Below are 18,586 nucleotides of genomic sequence, written 5' to 3'. Positions count from 1 at the left end.
AGAAAAAAAAAAAAAGGTTAGTTTAGCTAGACCCCAGAATACATGGAGGAGAATGAACTATCAAGGCTGGTAGAAATGAGATGTATTTAGAAGAGTTTTAAAAGCTAAACAGAGGAATTTATATTTTTTTGCTAAAGACAATAGGGAGCCACTGGGGTTTATTAAGGTCTGAAAGGGGTCAAACCAGTACTGTAGATAAATTACTGTGGAGGCTGTTACAGGGTAGATGGGAGGATTTCAGTGGAGTGAGACAATTCAGGGAAACCAGTGAGGAGGTACTGCAACAATACAGATGTAGGGCAATAAGAAAACATCTTTTAATAGAACAAGGTGCCACAACTATTTATGTTTACGGAGAGAAATTCAGACAAATTTGATTCCTTATTATGGCAGAATTACAAAATTAGTGCATGAAAGGGACATGGCAGCAGTAATACATTTGGAGTTAAGTGAAGCATTTGATGCAATGTGTCTTGAAATTATTCTTGAAATATTAATTCAAATTGGGTTAGAAATGAGCCCTGTCACATGTTGTACTGAAAAGTAGAAGCAGCATTGTAAACATGGGAATGCCAGGGTCAGAGCATTATAACAAAAAGGAGCACAAAGCAATGAGACTTGCAGCCTAATGCATGACTATGAACCCTGTGGGTACCTAATAAATATTAATTGATAGTAATGAACTACAATAGAGGGCAGTAAACTAGGAAAATATCTCCAGGCTGCTAATGGATATAGCTTGTGGACTGGAAACTGATAAATAGCTGATAGGAAAGAAAACAAAAGTGATTTGAAAGGTGATACATACAGCATTTTGTATGCAAATAAGGGAGAGATACCATGAATAGAGTCAGGAAAGCAAGATAATGGATGAATCCAAAGGATGTGCTGGTGACTGTACTGGAAATGCAATGAGCCAGATTCTTCCAGGTCTAAAGTTGGACACCTTTGGAGGCTCTATTGATCCACCCTGGACATCAAGGGACTATTTAGAAAATAAATGCTTCAGTGAACTGAGTGACACCCTTGTTTAAAATTGAGAAAAGTCTGGCTCAATATCTATAACCTGTCTAGGCCTTACTAAAAGGAGAAGCTTTTAAGGCCAGTGTTCTTGGTCTGAGGTCTGTGGACTTGTATTTTTGTTTGTTTAATTGATTTTTAAATATTATAATTGTATTTCAATTAAAGTTTCCTTTAATCTTATGTATTTTACTTTGTGCCTTTAAAAGAATTATACTAAGAAAGGATCTATGGACATTAAAAAAATGTTTAAAAATCCTCCTTTAAAATTTACCTCCTCCATATTTTACATAATCATACATGTATAACCTATATCTGATTTTGTGCTGCCTCAGGGAGGGGGGAAGGGAGGGAGGAAAAAAGGGATAAAAATTGGAAACCAAAACTATAAATAAAAATGTTTATTATTAAAAACAAATTACCTCCTCCATGAAGCCTTTCTTTTAATTTAATTTTTTTTTTTTAGTGAGGCAATTGGGGTTAAGTGACTTGCCCAGGGTCACACAGCTAGTAAGTGTTAAGTGTCTGAGGCCGGATTTGAACTCAGGTACTCCTGACTCCAGGGCCGGTGTTCTACCTAGCTGCCCCCATGAAGCCTTTCTTGATCACTCTACCGAAGAGTTATATTTTCATTTTCTGAAGCCCCAGAACCCTCACTACTTAAACTCATTATAAGATCAACAATTTAAAATTAGTGGGAACCAAAAAAAAAATTAAAATTAGTGGGAACCTCAGAGGCCATCTAAGTCCTGTCTTTACATTAAAGTAAACTGAGCCTCAGGGAGGTCATAACATTCAAATTAGGATTTGAACCCAAGACCACTGATTTCACATCTAATGTTCTCTCAATTGGACTAATCTGCCTTAAGAGATGAAGCAACTAAAAACAAAACAAAACAAACAAAAACAAACAAAAAACTAAAAAGAAAAAAAAAGGAAAAGAGATGAGGCAACTAAGACTCAATAAGATCAAATGAATTCTCCAATATCACATAAATACTAAATAGCATTTGTGTTTAGCCAGTCTTTTAACTCTACAGTAGGGGCTCTTTCCACTATTTGTTCCACTTTATCTCTATATCTTATAGCTTGATTTAAATTGTATCTATCTGATTGTTCCCCTAATTGGATTATAAGGTTGTTGCTACTGTTTATGGAGAAGACCATATTCCTTTGTATACTCCACAAAGTTATAGACAATAAGGGATACTAAATAAATTGCTGTTGATACGTTGTCTAGGAAATCTTCTTTTAAAAAGAAAAGAAAGCATAGAGGAAAAGTATCTGAGCAACTCTCTGGCTTCTAGCTTAAGGATCAGCTTCTAAGGGAAGGGATGAAAGCCCCGCCTCTTGATATGGACAAAGCACAAGCAAAGAAATATTCTCATGAGAACGATTCTGAGCTGTCAGAGGGATAGAATGGAAAACTTGTCAGTAACCATAGAAACTCCTATGATCTGATGATTCTCATTTTTGAAGGATAGTGAGACACTGAGAGAATGACAAGCAAATCCTGGCATTGCAGGAAAATATAGACAGTAAAACAAATGTCGTTGATCATTTGCACTTGTTTCCATTTTAGTGGTTGTGGTATTTTTTTAGCTTTTTTCTCTAGCACCGTATTTGTAAAAGCATGTACAATGGCTCTCATTCATCCCTTTTATTATCCTTTGAGACAACAAGAAGTGAATAGTACAAGAGGTTACAAAAAATGACAGCCAGGTTGCCTGAGATCACAGCAGAACTGAGGGCAACCAAAGGGAATATAAGTAATTCAGGGTGAGCAGGCCTCCTGCACTAATACTTCAGGCCATCGGCCAGCAGCCCATAGTACATGTGCCAAAGATGACCTATATTATTTCTTCTAGTGATCCAGCACCTGGAGTTGTAAAGGAGGAAGTCTGCATGGTCATCATGAGCAGCTTTAAGAAGACCATAAAGAAAATGGAGTTTTTCATCCCCATTACTAACATTCCTGTGCCTCATTCCTCCCAAGAAACTATGGTTTAAGCTGACATCCAAGCTGATAACTTGGAACTATAGTAGTAAGCTGATAAGGAATTAAAATGTAATTCAGAAGCCTTTCTATTTTAATTGAGGACCCTTGAAGCCCCTAACGTTGTCCTTAGCCATTATGTGTATCCCATCATTTTCTTCCTTCTCCCATATATCTACGTCAAGGCTAATGAGACCCAAGACCCAGGTTTCCCTGAGCTCTGTAGACAAAATTTCCCTGTGCTCATATGCATGAATAATCACAATTTCTCCCATTATCTGTGCCCCACTTACTTGGAAGTAAACAAAAATTTGGCATGAAGCTTCAGAAAGGTTGCCAACCATTCCCTGGCTTAGGGTTTCCAGATTTAATCCCTTGCCTGTGTCTCATTACATGTGGAGACCTGGTCTCAGCTAGATTTTCCTATCCTTACCTGTACGCCAAACCTTCTGAGCTTACCTGAAACTTAGAGATAAAGCTGGGATGAGAACTGTGCTGCAAATAGATTAATCAGAGCCTGAGGAGTACCGCTTCTAGAATTTGAGCCTCTTGTTTCACTTAATGTTGTCATGAACCATGCTTGGTCCATCTTTACTCTGGATTCAAGAAGGTTGAACACTCCCTAAAAACTATTAGGCATTTCTTAATACCCTGTACTTTTCTCTCTTTTTTTGAAAGATGTGTGGAAAAGGGAAAGAAGAGCCCCAACTTAAGCACTCAGTAGGATTAGTCATGCATACCTGTAATTTTCATGGTGAGGGTTGCCTAGAACATCATAAAATCAACTCTGAGACATTTGTGGCAGCTAAAGCATTGTAGTAAATTTAGGTGGTATGACATGTATAAAATGACATTATTTTAGAAAAGGACTGATTTTTCTAGCGACAATTAGTAATAATACCATTCTTTGTCTCTGCTTGAGAATAGGTTCAATGAGACTTGTGCTCTCCAAAATTTAATTCGATTGCCTAAGTTATTGTCAATTAAAGGACATATTCATGTTCATGAACAGGCATCTAGAGAAGTAGAAAGCTTAGCCTTTGACCAAAAAGTTGAAACAGTCTCTTCCCACAAGAAGCTTACATTGTAAACTATATGAGAACTGAGACCACTTCTAATATTTCTTGTACAACTGCCTCTAGCTCAGCTCTGGGGATGTCACGGGCAAATACTGATTGATTGCCTTATTGAAATGTAGAGACAGAGGACCATATGACTGTAATGGTTTTGATGAAACTTGCCCAAAAGAGAAGCACAGACTAGGTGACCTCTGGGGGTCTTTTTCCAGCCTCAGTGACTCTAATCCAAATTACGCTACATGAATAATAGTGATGTCTGTGCAGCTGACACCGTGGACAGTTCTAGAGTTTTGGAGGATTGGGAGGGATCCATCAATCACCAAGGTAACAATTACTGCCATCTGCAGTTAAAAGTGAAAGTTCTCTCTCTTTCAAATTAAGAGGAAATGTTTACTGTTGAAATGTGAGTTGCTAAGAAAGATAGCTCACTTCCTCACCTCCTGATGGCTCAATGCTATCACAGCTTCCAAGTGTCAAATCACTGAGCATATAGCCTGGGAATCATTCTTGCAAATAAAAAGCACAGCTTGAAACACCGACTTCTTCTGATCAAAAAGTATCCTGGGGACAGCTGAACAGTCTAGGGTCAAGAAAAGGCCTAGATTTCTGGTGTGATTTTTATTATCATCAGAGAGAGGACTATACTTGCCCCGAATTTACAGCTACTCCATAGACTCCTACTGATAGTGGCCGCATTGCAGTCAGAGTTTTCTGCATGTTGAACCTTCTTTACTTCTCCTCCCCTTGCCCCAACCAGGTTTTTTTTTCATTTTTCATTTTACTTACAGGATACTTTTTTTTTCATTAAAAGAATGATTTATAAAGCAAAATATGGTCAGTTGCAAAGACTGCATCTTTACCTATATGTGTATGCATGTGCATGCAGACACGCACATACAGACACACACTCACACAGCCATACACGTGAATTCCAGAACTTAAATTAAGATTAAGAACCACTGGCTCAAATTCCCAAATGGGAGCAATTTCATCACATGTACAGTAAGGTTCTTCATTCTGCGGTTTCCTCTGTCTGAAGAATGCAATTACATCGAAATACACTTCCTACACGGCCCTTTGCAATTTGATTATGTGCTAAATGTAATGAAGCTAATAGTCCCCTTGTTCTTAGTCAAAACAGTATGTTATGGGTTTGGACTACAATCTGTAAAGGAAAATATCTGGTGCCTCTTGATACTCTGAAATTTGGTATAAGATCTCTGAAGTCATGGAAATTCAAGGCAGTTTCAGTAGCAGGACTTAGAGCTGGAAAGACATCTTTGTGGTTAATCAATCAATAAACATTTATTGATCACCTACTATGTGCCAGGCACTATATTAACCACTTGGTCACCCTCTCCTTTTATGAAGGGTGAAAATAAAAAAGGTGTAGTGATTTGTCCAATCTCAATAAGCTAATGAGTATCTGAACCAGGATTTGAAAGTAGATGTTCTGACTTCAAATCCAGAGCACACGGCTTCACCCCACGCCCATTGCCACCCCATCATGCCAAATGAAAGACTTTAAGTGCATTAGTAATGGAATCATGAGCACCATGAGCAGCAGCACCCCCAATACCCATAAACATTAAGCGCTAATATGAGCAATCTGACTTGCAGCTTAACCCTTCAGCTAAAGCTCCTTTTTCTTTAAATCTCATAATTACCAAATTGTACAGTCTTTTCTCCATCCTCATCCTTTTTGACCAGGCTCCTTCTGCCTACTCTCTCCTGTGAGATTTCCTCACATTACTTTTAGATGGGTCTCCTCCTACCTCTCTGACTGCTGCTCTATCTCTGTTCCCGGAACATCATCCACATCACATGCCCTAACTTTGCTCCCCAGTGCTGTCCTGGGTGCTCTTTTCTTTCTCTCTCTCTCTCTCTCTCTCTCTCTCTCTCTCTCTCTCTCTCTCTCTCTCTCTCTCTATATATATATATATATATATATATATATATATATATATATATATATATATATATATATAACACACTCTAGATGATCTTGTCAGCTTCCATGAGTTTAATTTTCATATCTATGCAGATGATTCCCAGATCTATATACCCAGCCCCTGCCTCTCACCTGAGCTTCTTTCCTGCATCAGAAATAACCTATTAGGCATTTCAAACTAGATGTCCCTTAAACGTCTCAAATTTGATATGTCAAAAAATAGAACTCATTTTTCTCCCAAACCTATTATTCTTCCCAACTTCCCTATTTCAGCAAAAAAAGGAAAGAAAGAAAGGAAGAAGGAAGGAAAGAAAGAAAAGAAAACCAAAAACTCTCAATATCTTTCCAGTTTCCCAAATTCACAATGCTAGCATTACTATTACTTCCTTCACCTCACAAATCCAGCCAGTTGCCAAATGTGGTCATTTCTACCTTTACATCTCTTGAATCTGTCCCCTTCTCTCTACTCACATAGTCATCAAATTAGATTTTGCCCTCTTCAGTTCTATCCCAGACCATTTCAATGACCTCTTTATTAGTCTCCCTGCCTCAAGTCTTTCCTCACACCAATCCATCCTTCTCACAGCTGCCAAAGTGATTTTCCTTAAGTACAGGTCTGATCATATTACTTCCTTCCTCCCCGCCCAAAGCTCCAGTGATTCCCTATTGCCTCTAGAATAAAATAAATAATTCTCTGGCACTTAGAGTCTTTCACAAGTTCTCCTCAAACTACCTTTCCAGCCTCACATATATTATGTACCTTCTGATTCTACTATCAAGCCAATTTTTACTTTTTGGAACAAAGTTGGTACTCTTACTCCTATCTCCATGAGCTCAGTCTACTACATGCTGAAAGAGAAGCAGTAAATAACTAAGACTCATGAATTTGTTCACAGAAACATAGGACTTCATGATAGTGAGGCAAGACCAAATCAATGACACCAAAAATTGCAGATAGTTTATTCTTGAGGATTCCAGACTTATTGATTGGTGTAATTTACAACAGGAAAAGGTGTGACTTATCACCACAAGCTGCAAAACAAGTTAGAATGTACTTAATAATTAGGAATTCATAACAACGTAGAATACCAGCACCTCACTATCATTCACAAGCTAAAATAACAAATTCCTGTATTAGAAGACCCTTGATACAAGAAATTCTTCAATATTCTTGAGAGTTCCTCAAATAAACTGTCCTGGAACTGAACAGTTATTATAGGCTTAATTGTTGCCTACATTGACTATGACATGACATTGATCTATAAAATTTTAAAACAATTTTTTTAATTTTATAGAGGTCATTGTACTGAATACTCATAATTTCTAACTGATGCAGAACAACAAATATTCAAAATCGAAGGACCTATTCTTGTTGAAAAAGGATGACGTTTCTATTATGATATGTAATCTGCTCCTGGCTCCTCTATCTCAGAGCTGCTTTTCATGAGCCTGCAGAAGATGAGCTTCTATCTCAATACTCTAATAAAAAAGTGGGTATTTTATTTACTTATGTAATCACAAGTAGTATTTAGGCTTCAGTCTATGTTTTCATTAGTATAAGGAACTCCTTGTGAGGTTAAAACTCCACTAATGCAGATGGGCATCTGTTCTCCAATTTAAATTCTTCAAGAATTGCCTGGGGCATGCTTAGCTGATTTACCCAGGGTGACCCACCAATATGTGTCAGAAGCTTGACAAACCCAATACTGCTGAACTCCAAGGCCTAATCTCTACCCACTGTGCAACACTTCCTCTCCACATAATAGTAAATGTTAAAGAATAATAACATTATAGCAACTCTGAGATCATTTCTACCTGAATTCCACTGGTAACAAAAAACAACAGCAACAATAATGTTGACTTACTATAGCAGAGAAAAAGCCAGCCTTAGAATCAGGAAGATTAATTGACATATACTCCCTGTGTGACCATGGGCAAGTCTCTTTACTTCTTATTCCCCCCACCCCCAACAACTGTTTAAGATAAGAAGGTATGAAGTTGAAGATCTAAAATCTTTAAGAAAAGGGGTTTTAGGGGGCAGCTAGGTGGTGCAGTGGATAAAGCACCAGCCCTGGATTCAGGAGTACCTGAGTTCAAATCCAGGCTCAGACACTTGACACTTACTAGCTGTGTGACCTTGGGCAAGTCACTTAACCCCAATTGCCTCACCAAAAAAAAAAAAAAGACAAGAAAAGGGATTTTACACACCAGGAATTCCCCACGTCAATGAAATCATTGTTGTTTTTCTGTCATGTCTGACTCTGTGATACCATTTGGGGTTTTCTGGGGAAAGATACTGAAGTGGTTTGCTATTTCCTTCTCCCACTTACTTTACAGATGAAGAAACCAAGGCAAACAGGATGAAGGGACTTGCCCAGGGTTACACAGCTAGTAAGTGTCTGAGGTTAGATTTGAACTTAGGTCTTCCTGACTCCAGGCCCAATGCTCTATCTATCCACTGTGTCACTGACCTGCCGTAATGAAATGAATTAACAGGTCCATACAATAACCAACAAAAATAGATGACATAAAGTCACAAGTTTAGGCCCTTTCTGTCTGTCTACCTGTCTGACTGTCTATCTATCTATGATTCATAAAACTATATATGATTAAAAAACTATATATATATTACATATAACATACATATAAAGTATATATTTGTATAGGTTTATGTACATATGTTTATATTTAAATATATAAATAAATAATATCCTTTGAGTCTCAAAATAACCCAATGTTTAGAAAGGGGAGATATTTATTATTATTCCCATTTTATTGAGAAGGAAACTGAGTGACAGAGTTTAAATAAATTGTCTAAGGAGACAAAGCAAGTGTCAGATGAAAGATGCAAACTCAGGTCTTTTCTCTGCATCCAAACCTGGCATTCATTCTGTTATGCCACATGACTTCTTCCTACATGAAGGGCCCCACATAACATGCAGGATCATGTGAAATTCACTTGGCATAAACCATATTATGTCAAGAGATTTTTCCCATTATTAGCAGCTATTAAGCGCCCACCATATACTAACTAAGGCGTGCAGCCATGTGTGAGCATGCTTTATCTCAGGGTTTCTTACTTTAAGGGAGTAAAGGTGGCACTAACAGAATGTGATTCTAGATAACCAAAGGAAAATGGAACACTGTTTAAAAAGAAAAAATCTCCTATACATGATATCATGAGTTTTTAAAGAATCTGTTTTTTCAAGTCAGAGCTAAGCAACACAGTTTTATTGTCACGGAAGTTTTAAATGATGACAGGCAAGAAAGTCAACTAAATGATATTCATTTTCCAAAAGAAAGAAACAACCAGGAACCCCAAATCCCTAGGCCTGTTCAGTGGGATTGTATGAACAAAAACCTAGCGTTGAAGTAATATCTAGTAGTGATAACATAACTAAATTTCATGCACATACTTACAAAAGGCTAATCATCCACAAAGTGAGGAAATTTGGCTTCAATCACCAAATATTAGTATTAAACACTTGCCCTGAAGTCAGGTAATTCAACACATACACAGAGTCAAAGCAAGAAGCACTTATTAAGTGGTTACTATGTGCCAAGCACTGTGCTAAGTGCTGGCATTTCTGGTCTGCAGTAGGCTAAATGGATTGGTACAGTACATACAGCACCAATACGGTGAACCTCTGAGATCACAGGACCACCAGGATCCCTAAGGTAGATAGAACTCAGTGCAGCCAAAACTGTCAGGCCAATGAGCAGAGACATTGGTCTCATGAGAAGCTGCTGCTCTTCCAGCCAGTGTGAGCTAGAAAAACCCAGTTTTAAAAGAAAACGTATAAGCTAATGTAGGAGAAAATAAGCTAACAAGATATAAACAGGCTAACTTGAAGGTAATCTCAGAGAGGAGAGGAGAGGAGAGGAGAGGTGGGGAGGGGAGGGAAGGGATGGTGAAGAAGGAGAGGACAGGACAGGACAAGGAGAGATGGACCATTTTCACAGTGTGGTAAAGCCTATGGACTGCTTCTCAGAATAACTTTTTGCTACTTACATTCATTGTTGAAGTAAATGCTAAGGAGTTAGTGAAAAAAAGATGTATTTTTTTCTCATCCAAGTTCACAGAGTCCCTAAAATCTATCCATGGTGTCCATTCATCCCTGCTTATGAACCCGTATTCTAATACCTCCAATTGAGAGACATTATGTATCTTATCTATGAGTGATAAGGATGATATCTCAATGCTCTATGGTTTACAAAGTGCTCTCACATTTTTTTTATCCCATTTGATCCTTACAACACAGCCCTGTGAGGCAGGTAAGGCAGATGTCATTATCTCCATTTGACAAATGAGGAAAACCAAACATAGCAAGTTTAAATGACTTGTTCAAGTTCATCTGAACCCACACCTGCTGATTCCAAGTAGAGTAAACTTTCTTGCCTTGCTTTTTCGAGTTTATTAACAAGGGATGATGTCATAATCCTAAGGCCAATCAAGGTCATCAGTGGCAATCTATCTAGGGAGCTATATGGGGGCAAGGAGACCTTCCTGGTGCCAATTCAAATCAAACCATATAATAAATTATCAATTCTTCCTATGCATAATGCAGTCCCTATAATTATATTTGCATACCCAAACTACTTCACATTCCTATTTTAGATTGATGGTGGTAAGGAGAAGAAGGAAAGTATCTTTGAATGTCTACCCCTTGCTCCTACCCAATCCTCTCAAATGCTCCACACACACACACACACACACACACACACACACACACACACACACTTTTCACCTCTTTTCTGTCCAGAGACAGAGAAAACTAGGAAACAAACTAGTGGTGGAGCATCATATCAGGAAAAGAGATTAAAATAAAACAATGAACTTGTGTACTGGCAAGGTGCTACTTAATGTATAATTCATATATACCCATACATCTGGGTGCACATTCAGAGCTTGGATCTAATATTCAGAAAAGGATCTGAGCTGTTGCTGGGCTCCATGCTAATACCTTTTATGACTCCCAGAAGTTCCTTTCTTTGAATAGTTGGAGAGGTGAAGACCACAACACCTAGAAAGGGCACTAGACTGAGAACACAACTCTATCTCTAGCGTTTGGAAATTGTGATTTACAAAACCTAATCCTGAAAGAGAAAAAAAAAATAGAGCTACATCTCCATTTCTCTATCTGGGCCCATAGAAAAAGAAATAACCCACTTCATTCCCTTAACTCTTTCTCCTCGTGAGCATTGAATTGGCAGCTGATAAAATGTGGCCCAAAGAGGGAGAAAGAATTGGTGAACTTCTAAATGAGAAATAGCTTAGTCTCCTTCCACAGACAGCCAATCTCCATGACTGCAAATATCCAACCAGATGGTGGGTTTTCAAAAACAACTCACATCTGCACAGAAACTTGGAAAGAAAAAGCCTAATATTCCATTAAACTAACCCCTATACCCACCTCCAAATTTCAGGAGCCAAATTGGCTCTTTCAGAATTGTTACTACATAGATTCTTATTAGTCTAGTCTACAACATGAGGATAAATTTGTGATGGGAGAACTCCATACAGAGGCCTTATATTTAGCAATAACTGTACAGTGGTGTTTTTGTGTAGGGTGATGTCTCCTTTAGATGGAATTACAGTAATTATATATAATGTTGACAGATTATGACATTCACCTATTAAGATACTAGACAAACATTCCTATAATTTGCTGCCTTTTGAGTTTGTAAAAAATAAATGAAAAGAAATCCCCAGGGATGCTGCTAATGGGGTATTTGGAATGGTAGTTTCAAAGGCACGGGGTTCAGGAAATAACAGTCAAAGAATAATGCTTTTTAAGCCAAAACACATAGAGCAGTAAATGAATATTTTAGTACTCACCACAAGACTGCTGTCTAGAGACAACCTTTTTCCAAAGTCCCTTTTCTCGAGCTGTCTTTTCCCCTCCATGGATGAAGGTATTTATTTTCCTTTGTGATTTATAAGAGATCTCAGGCCGTTTCCAGGGTCACTGCAAAAAGGGAACATGTGTTCTACTATCCACATTAACATTTCTCGGACTTTCATTATTAACTCTCTAAGCAGATGCAAATGGTGGGTACAGAACCGGGACTTTTGCAACCCCCACACACTTGAAGGGGTTACTAACATTGGTGGCTTACTTTATCGAGGCCCCAGTGTTTTTATAGGTTTTGCTAACAGAGCTGGGGAATGGGTTTGCAGGACTAATCAGCAGACTGTGGAAAAAAACAAACAGTCCATTTCATGCCACACTTGTTCCACACCAGCTTCTTTCTATTGGCATGACTCACTCTGTTACTATGTACATGGATGCTTTCTGCAAATTCCATGAAACCAAATTGACAAAACTCTCCCCTACAACTGATATTTACTGAGCTCAGACTACCCGAGACTCATTTAAGGGAGAAGCAAAATGCTCTCATCTACCAAATGTTAAAATTATCATTAAAATTCAAGTTTTCAAATTCCATTCCTTGTAAATACTTGATGAGTGTCATAGGACACATTCCTTTTGGAACTGCTAGCCCGAAAAACAACAACACAGACTTCATCATTATCAACAACAAATATTTACCAAAAGACTTCTGTCTTAACTGGACAACAGGAGATCCCTAGGTTCAAATCTTGACTCTGACACTTCCTGGGTATATGGGTAAGTCGTTTAACTGTTCTGAGCCCATTTCCTCATTTGTAAAATGGAGACAATTGCACACGTAACAACCTACCTACCTCACAGGGTTGTCGTGAGGAATGAATTTTGCAAACCTTAAATTGCTAGATGAGTTTATTTTAATGTTATCATCATGTTACCAATTTTCAAAGATTAGAATAAATTAAAATTCATTTAACATTAACACTCTACAGAACGTAATTTAATTTTTCTTGATTATCCAAGAGGCACCTCAGGATCTTGTAGTAGTCATGAACTTGAATGATATTGGTATTGTTGATAGGAGTGTATAGCCAGTAAGCAAATATTTCAAGTTAAATGAGTGCCAGATAAATGCATTTTTATTGTAAAATAGAGAGTTATAACAAAATACTAATAATGTTACCATCTTACATGTATATAACACTTGACTGTTTACACCTTGCTTTTACCGACCTCATTTTAATCAATTATCCTACCCTGGGTTAGATAGTTAGTTAGGTATTATTAATAAATGGTACATCACCTTGGGGGACAAAGTCTGTTTTTCATATTAACATCAATGACACCTAGTTTGAAACAAATTAAGTACTTAGTTGAGGTTTGCTTAATTGAAATATTTATTGAACTCCCATTTTACAAGTAAGGAAACTGAAACACAGACAGATTAAGTGACTTATCCAAAGTCAAATAGTGGTAGTCTTGAACCCAGGTCTTCTGATTTCATTCTTATTCTCAAAGGGCTTCCATTCTAAGATACAAACATTGCCTCATTCTCTTTCCTTTCTTCCTACTATTTGCTTGCACAAGCAAAGATTTTTGGGGGAAAAAAAGCAAGGTAGGGACCAGTTTTATAGCCCTGGCAAAATATTATTGACATGGCTGAAACAAAAGAAAACTAAATTTCCTGCCTGATTGGTTGTCCTGATAATAGTGTCTCCACCTTCCAATCAGTTCTCAATACCATCCCCAGATTAATTTTCCTATAATACCTATTTCATTCTGCTACTGTCTTGTTCAGACCCCCATATTTCCCCATTGAGGGTAGGATAAAATCTAGATTCTACATTCCTACATTCAAAATTCCTACATCCAACGTACTTCTCCCTATTCATTCCAACCAGTCCAGTTTCCTTAAACGCTATGATTCCAGGTAGGAATACTTTCATCCTGGAGCAGCTACGGGGCATGGTGGATAAAGCACTGGCCCTGGATTCAGGAGGACCTGAATTCAAATCCAGCCTCAGACACTTGACACTAGCTGTGTGACCCTGGGCAAGTCACTTAACCCCCATTGCCCCCCCAAAAAAAAAAGAAAAGAAAAGGATATTTGAATCCTTAAGACTTATTCTAATGGTAGAAATTGTTAATGGCGTAACAGGTTAGAAAGGTGGATACTCGGGAGCAGGGGAACCTCTCGGTGTCCTTTAAACCATGAATCCTGCCTACATGTAAAGCACATTCTTTATTGCCTCCATTGGTAGTTAATTCTTTTCATGGCACATTTGTTTGCTGCCTATAGTTAGCCACATGAACACAGAGAGTGTGACAGCAACAAGGTACTGGGCAACCAAATACATATGTGTTTATCTACAGTGGTTTCTTTCAAAGCAACTGACAATCATTCTCAACATAAAGTACACACATTCCTGATGCTGGAAGATGCATCCAGCAGCTTTTTCCTCTAAACTTGAATTCTGCAATTAGTTCAAGTACAACAGCAAAGGGCTTTCAGAAATTTAAAGGCCGCACCAACATCATTTGGTAAAAAATCCAATTTCTGTGTCTGACAACTTATGGCGTATTAGAATCATTCCCCGACTTCCTCTAATGCTTCATCATCTCTTTGCTCCTCTCCTCAGGGGCTCTGAAATGTCCTCCCAAACCACCTCTAGCTTATGAGGTGCTTACTGATAATACCATAAAATTAAGACAGATGAAAAACATAGGGCAGCCCTTCCGAAATAGTATGACAACATTTGATTTTTTTTCTGTTTAATCAGCCCTTCGATAAATAAGTATTAAGTACCTACCATTCGTAGGAACTATGTTATATACTAGTAGTACAAGGACAACAAAAAGAAACCCTGTCATCGAGTAGCTTATAATTTATAAAGAGGGAAAGAAACATAAACATGTAAGGATGTTCAAAATATATGCATACAAACTGTACCTATGATATCATTGGTATGAGGCAGGGGTTGGAAGAGAGCTAGACCTAGCCCACTGCCTGCTAAACCCCAAGCTGAGGATGCTTTAACATTTTTAAAAATAAATTATTGCATTTAAAAATGTAATTTGTTTTTCTTTTATTCCATTACATTATAGTTTGGGTAATAAAAAAACAAACTGGGCATGCAAGTGATCACCCCATCTTCCCCTTGGTACTATAGAGTTGGCTAAAGCACTGAAAGATTAAGAGACTTGGCCAGAGACACACAGCTAATAAGTGTTGGAGGCAAGACACATGGGTCTTCTGGGCTTCAAGGTCCAAAGGTCTCCACTACATGAGGATGCCTCACTATTAAAAATAAATACAAAATAAATATGTTGGGGGCAGCTAGGTGGCATAGTGGATAAAGCACCAGCCCTGGATTCAGGAGGACCTGAGTTCAAATTCAGCCTAGACACTTGACACTTACTAGCTGTGTGACCCTGGGCAAGTCATGTTACCCCCATTGTCCTGCAATAGATAGACAGACAGACAGACAGATATGTCATTATGGGGGAAGGAGTGAGTACATAGAATAATCAAGTAGGGCCTCAGGAAAACTGGTCTGGGAAGGTAACACGTTCAGTTTTTTTTCCTTTATTAAAAGTTTTTTCTAACATTTTCTAGGCAAATGCACTAATTAATAAAAGAGAAACAATCTTTTTATTCACAGTTGATATTGAGCCTTGCGAGACAATTTAAAACTTTTCCTCATCAATGAATTTGAAGACCTGGTTGACCTTGAAGTTCTAGACAAGTAGCCCACCTAACACCTGATCCCATTCTCCTCTCTCCATTGGCCCTTTTACTTTTCATCAGCTATTTTCCTATAAATTTCCATTATTTATTTGAGAGGTAACCTCCTTGAGAAAGCAGACTACAACTGGCACCTGTACATCCTCTCCTCTTATTTCCTTCTAAACCTTCTGGATTCTATTCTTTGACCCCTTCATTCAATTGAAAATGCCTCTCCAAGGGCACCAGCCCTGGATTCAGGAGTACATGAGTTCAAATCCAGCCTCAGACATTTTTTTTTTTTTTTGGTGAGGCAATTAGGGTTAAGTGACTTGCCAAGGGTCACACATCTAGTAAGTGTTAAGTGTCTGAGGCCGGATTTGAACTCAGGTACTCCTGACTCCAGGGCCAGTGCTCTATCCACTGTGCCACCTACCTGCCCCACCCAGCCTCAGACATTTGACACTTACTAGCTGTGTGACTGTGGGCAAGTCACTTAACCCTCATTGCCCCGCAAAAAAAGTAAAAAAGAAAACAGAAAATGTCTTTCCAATAGCTGGCAATGAATTCTTCATTGCTAATATCTTTTCTCAATCTTTGACCTCTCCCCAGCAGTTGACATTGGCTAAGACCTACATTTCGTTCATCTTACCACCACACACACTGTGATCCAGCTACATTGGCATATTTTCAGTTTACCTAAAACACAGTTTTATTTTCTTTCTCCATGATTTTGTCTTGACTATACCCCATGTTTAAAATGCTTTGAGCCAACACTTCTGCCTCTTAGTTTCTGTAACTTCGTTTATACTCAAATCTCATCTTGCCTAGGCCTTTCCCAATCCTTCCAGCTATGAATAACTTCTTCTTTCAGATTATCATCATCTACTCTGGATGTCTTATTATTACTACTTATATGTTTTATTGTATATGTATTATTGTTGTTGTGTGTCCTTCATTTCTGAAGAGAACCATGACATCAAGGAGATATTGTGACTTGCACTGAATTGGATTTAAGTGAGGGAGAGCTATTCAAGATCACCAACCACACTCTCTCCTCCATAGCCATCTGTTTCCAGTGGCAAGACATATATTGGGACAATTGGAGATGGCCCCGGATGTTTAAGGCAATTGGGGTTAAGTGACTGCCCAGGGTCACATAGCTAGTAAGTGTTTGAGGTGAGATTTGAAGTAAGGTTGTCCCAACTTCAGCACCAGTGCTCTATCCACTGTGCCACCTAGTTGCTTCATATGTATTATTATATACTACTTGATATATGTATCTTATTATGTTTATTTATTTCTCCCACTATATTCTATCCTAACATAAATGTGTGATGAAAGCAAATATGCTTAGAAATTTCATCGCACCCCTTTCTAGTGGTGAGATTGGAAGTGGTCAGCAACCTGATAAAAGACAGGAAATTAAGCTTTCTGCTAAGCGACAATGACTGTAGATTATTTTCTTTGCAATTCTACTGCCAGCTAATGAAATTTTCACTTCCAGATATTTAAAACTCTGAGTTGGTCTAAATAAACTCCCTTGTAATTTTCTTTGCAGTTTAAATGGTCCAAAGTATTAGATGGAACTTTTTAACATTTCTAATGATGCCAATAATTTTTATCTGCACTTAAACTTTATTAACAGGCACCAGAGTATTTGAGAAGCAATAATTGAATAATACTATTAAAGGAAACTTTCAAGGCACATTTTCCACACTATATTCTACATGTGCATATTTTGAGTAAAAAATAAAGACGAATCTTCTATTCAAATTGATTTCAATACCCGATTTATTTTTCCTCTCCTGCTTTGAAATATAAATTGCATACCCAGAAGATTCTTCAGGAAAACCTACTTTGACCCTACCAGAATAGACCAGGTTAAATCAGAGGAACAGCTAGCTTCTAGCCAGTGACAGGACAAATGAGAACTAATTTAATCCTCTACCCTCACTCAATGCCCCCTCCTTTTTGTGAGTATTCCAATATGCCTCTGGGGAGAAAGGGTCAGCTTGTTTAGGCTATAGTCTTGCTGTTGTTTGTCCTTGTTCTCAAAGAGGACCATGGCATCACTGTGATATCATGACTTTCAGTGAATTGGATTTAATTGAGGGAGGGCTGTGCAAGGTCACCAACCTCACTCTTTCCTCCACAGCCATTTGGGTCCACTGGCAAGATATATTATCAGGATGACTAGAGATGGTCACACAATTTGGGGTTGACGTGCCCAGGGTCACACAGCTAGTAAGTGTCTGAGGTGAGATTTGAACTCCCAACTTCAGGGTCAGTGTTCTATATCCACTGCCCCACTTAGCTGCCTAAGTTATAGTGTAGGTTAGGCTGTATGGCTGGTTCTTATTCCCCTATAAAAGCTACTTAAATACACAAACTCAAAACCTGAAAGGAAAGGATATCCTTAATGTCAATATTGCCTTACTATGTCTTTGCTGTTATTCTCTCACAAACATATGAAATCATGATTTTTTTTTAAAAGCCCTTTATATATCAGTAGGGGAAAGTGCTAGATCTACATTCTCAATAGTTTCTCTACTAATGTTGGTATTACTCGGGGTGAATCATTATTCTACAATAAATAGGGGCTCAAAGTTCAAAGATAAATATAGATTCCGAAGGGCTACAGAAGACCAGTGTTCATCATTCACAAAATTCATTCTCCATTCCCCCATTTCTTCATGTGTAACTCCCCTTCCTCAAATTAGAGTGAAAATATGCTAAGGGTAAGAGATTCTGGGCTTGGAGAGAAGAGCAGTGTGTGTGTTAATAGATTAGAAGTGTTTTACTTTTATTCCCTATGACTAACAATCATTAACTTGACTACCTGGGACCTAAATTCACTTTTGACAAACTGTTCCATTCCACTCAATTGAACAGATATTAGCACGGTTTTGTTTATGTATTCACATTGGCTTTTATTAGAAGACATGTTGGATGGTTTAGGCT

The 18,586-nt window shown here is 38.1% G+C and overlaps 1 protein-coding gene across 1 annotated transcript in view; it reads right to left on the bottom strand.

Moving 5' to 3' along the window:
* Positions 1 to 18,586, bottom strand: part of NCKAP5 (NCK associated protein 5) — a 1,132,898-nt gene that overhangs the window by 953,979 nt on the left and 160,333 nt on the right. The window contains 1 exon segment of the mRNA XM_043991612.1: positions 11,886 to 12,015. Coding sequence (XP_043847547.1) covers positions 11,886 to 11,954 — 69 coding nt within the window. The 5' untranslated portion in view covers positions 11,955 to 12,015.

Source organism: Dromiciops gliroides, chromosome 3 (genome assembly GCF_019393635.1).
Source record: "Dromiciops gliroides isolate mDroGli1 chromosome 3, mDroGli1.pri, whole genome shotgun sequence".
In the NCBI taxonomy this organism is placed as follows: Eukaryota; Metazoa; Chordata; class Mammalia; order Microbiotheria; family Microbiotheriidae; genus Dromiciops; species Dromiciops gliroides.
This window is presented reverse-complemented; position numbering and strand designations above follow the sequence as displayed.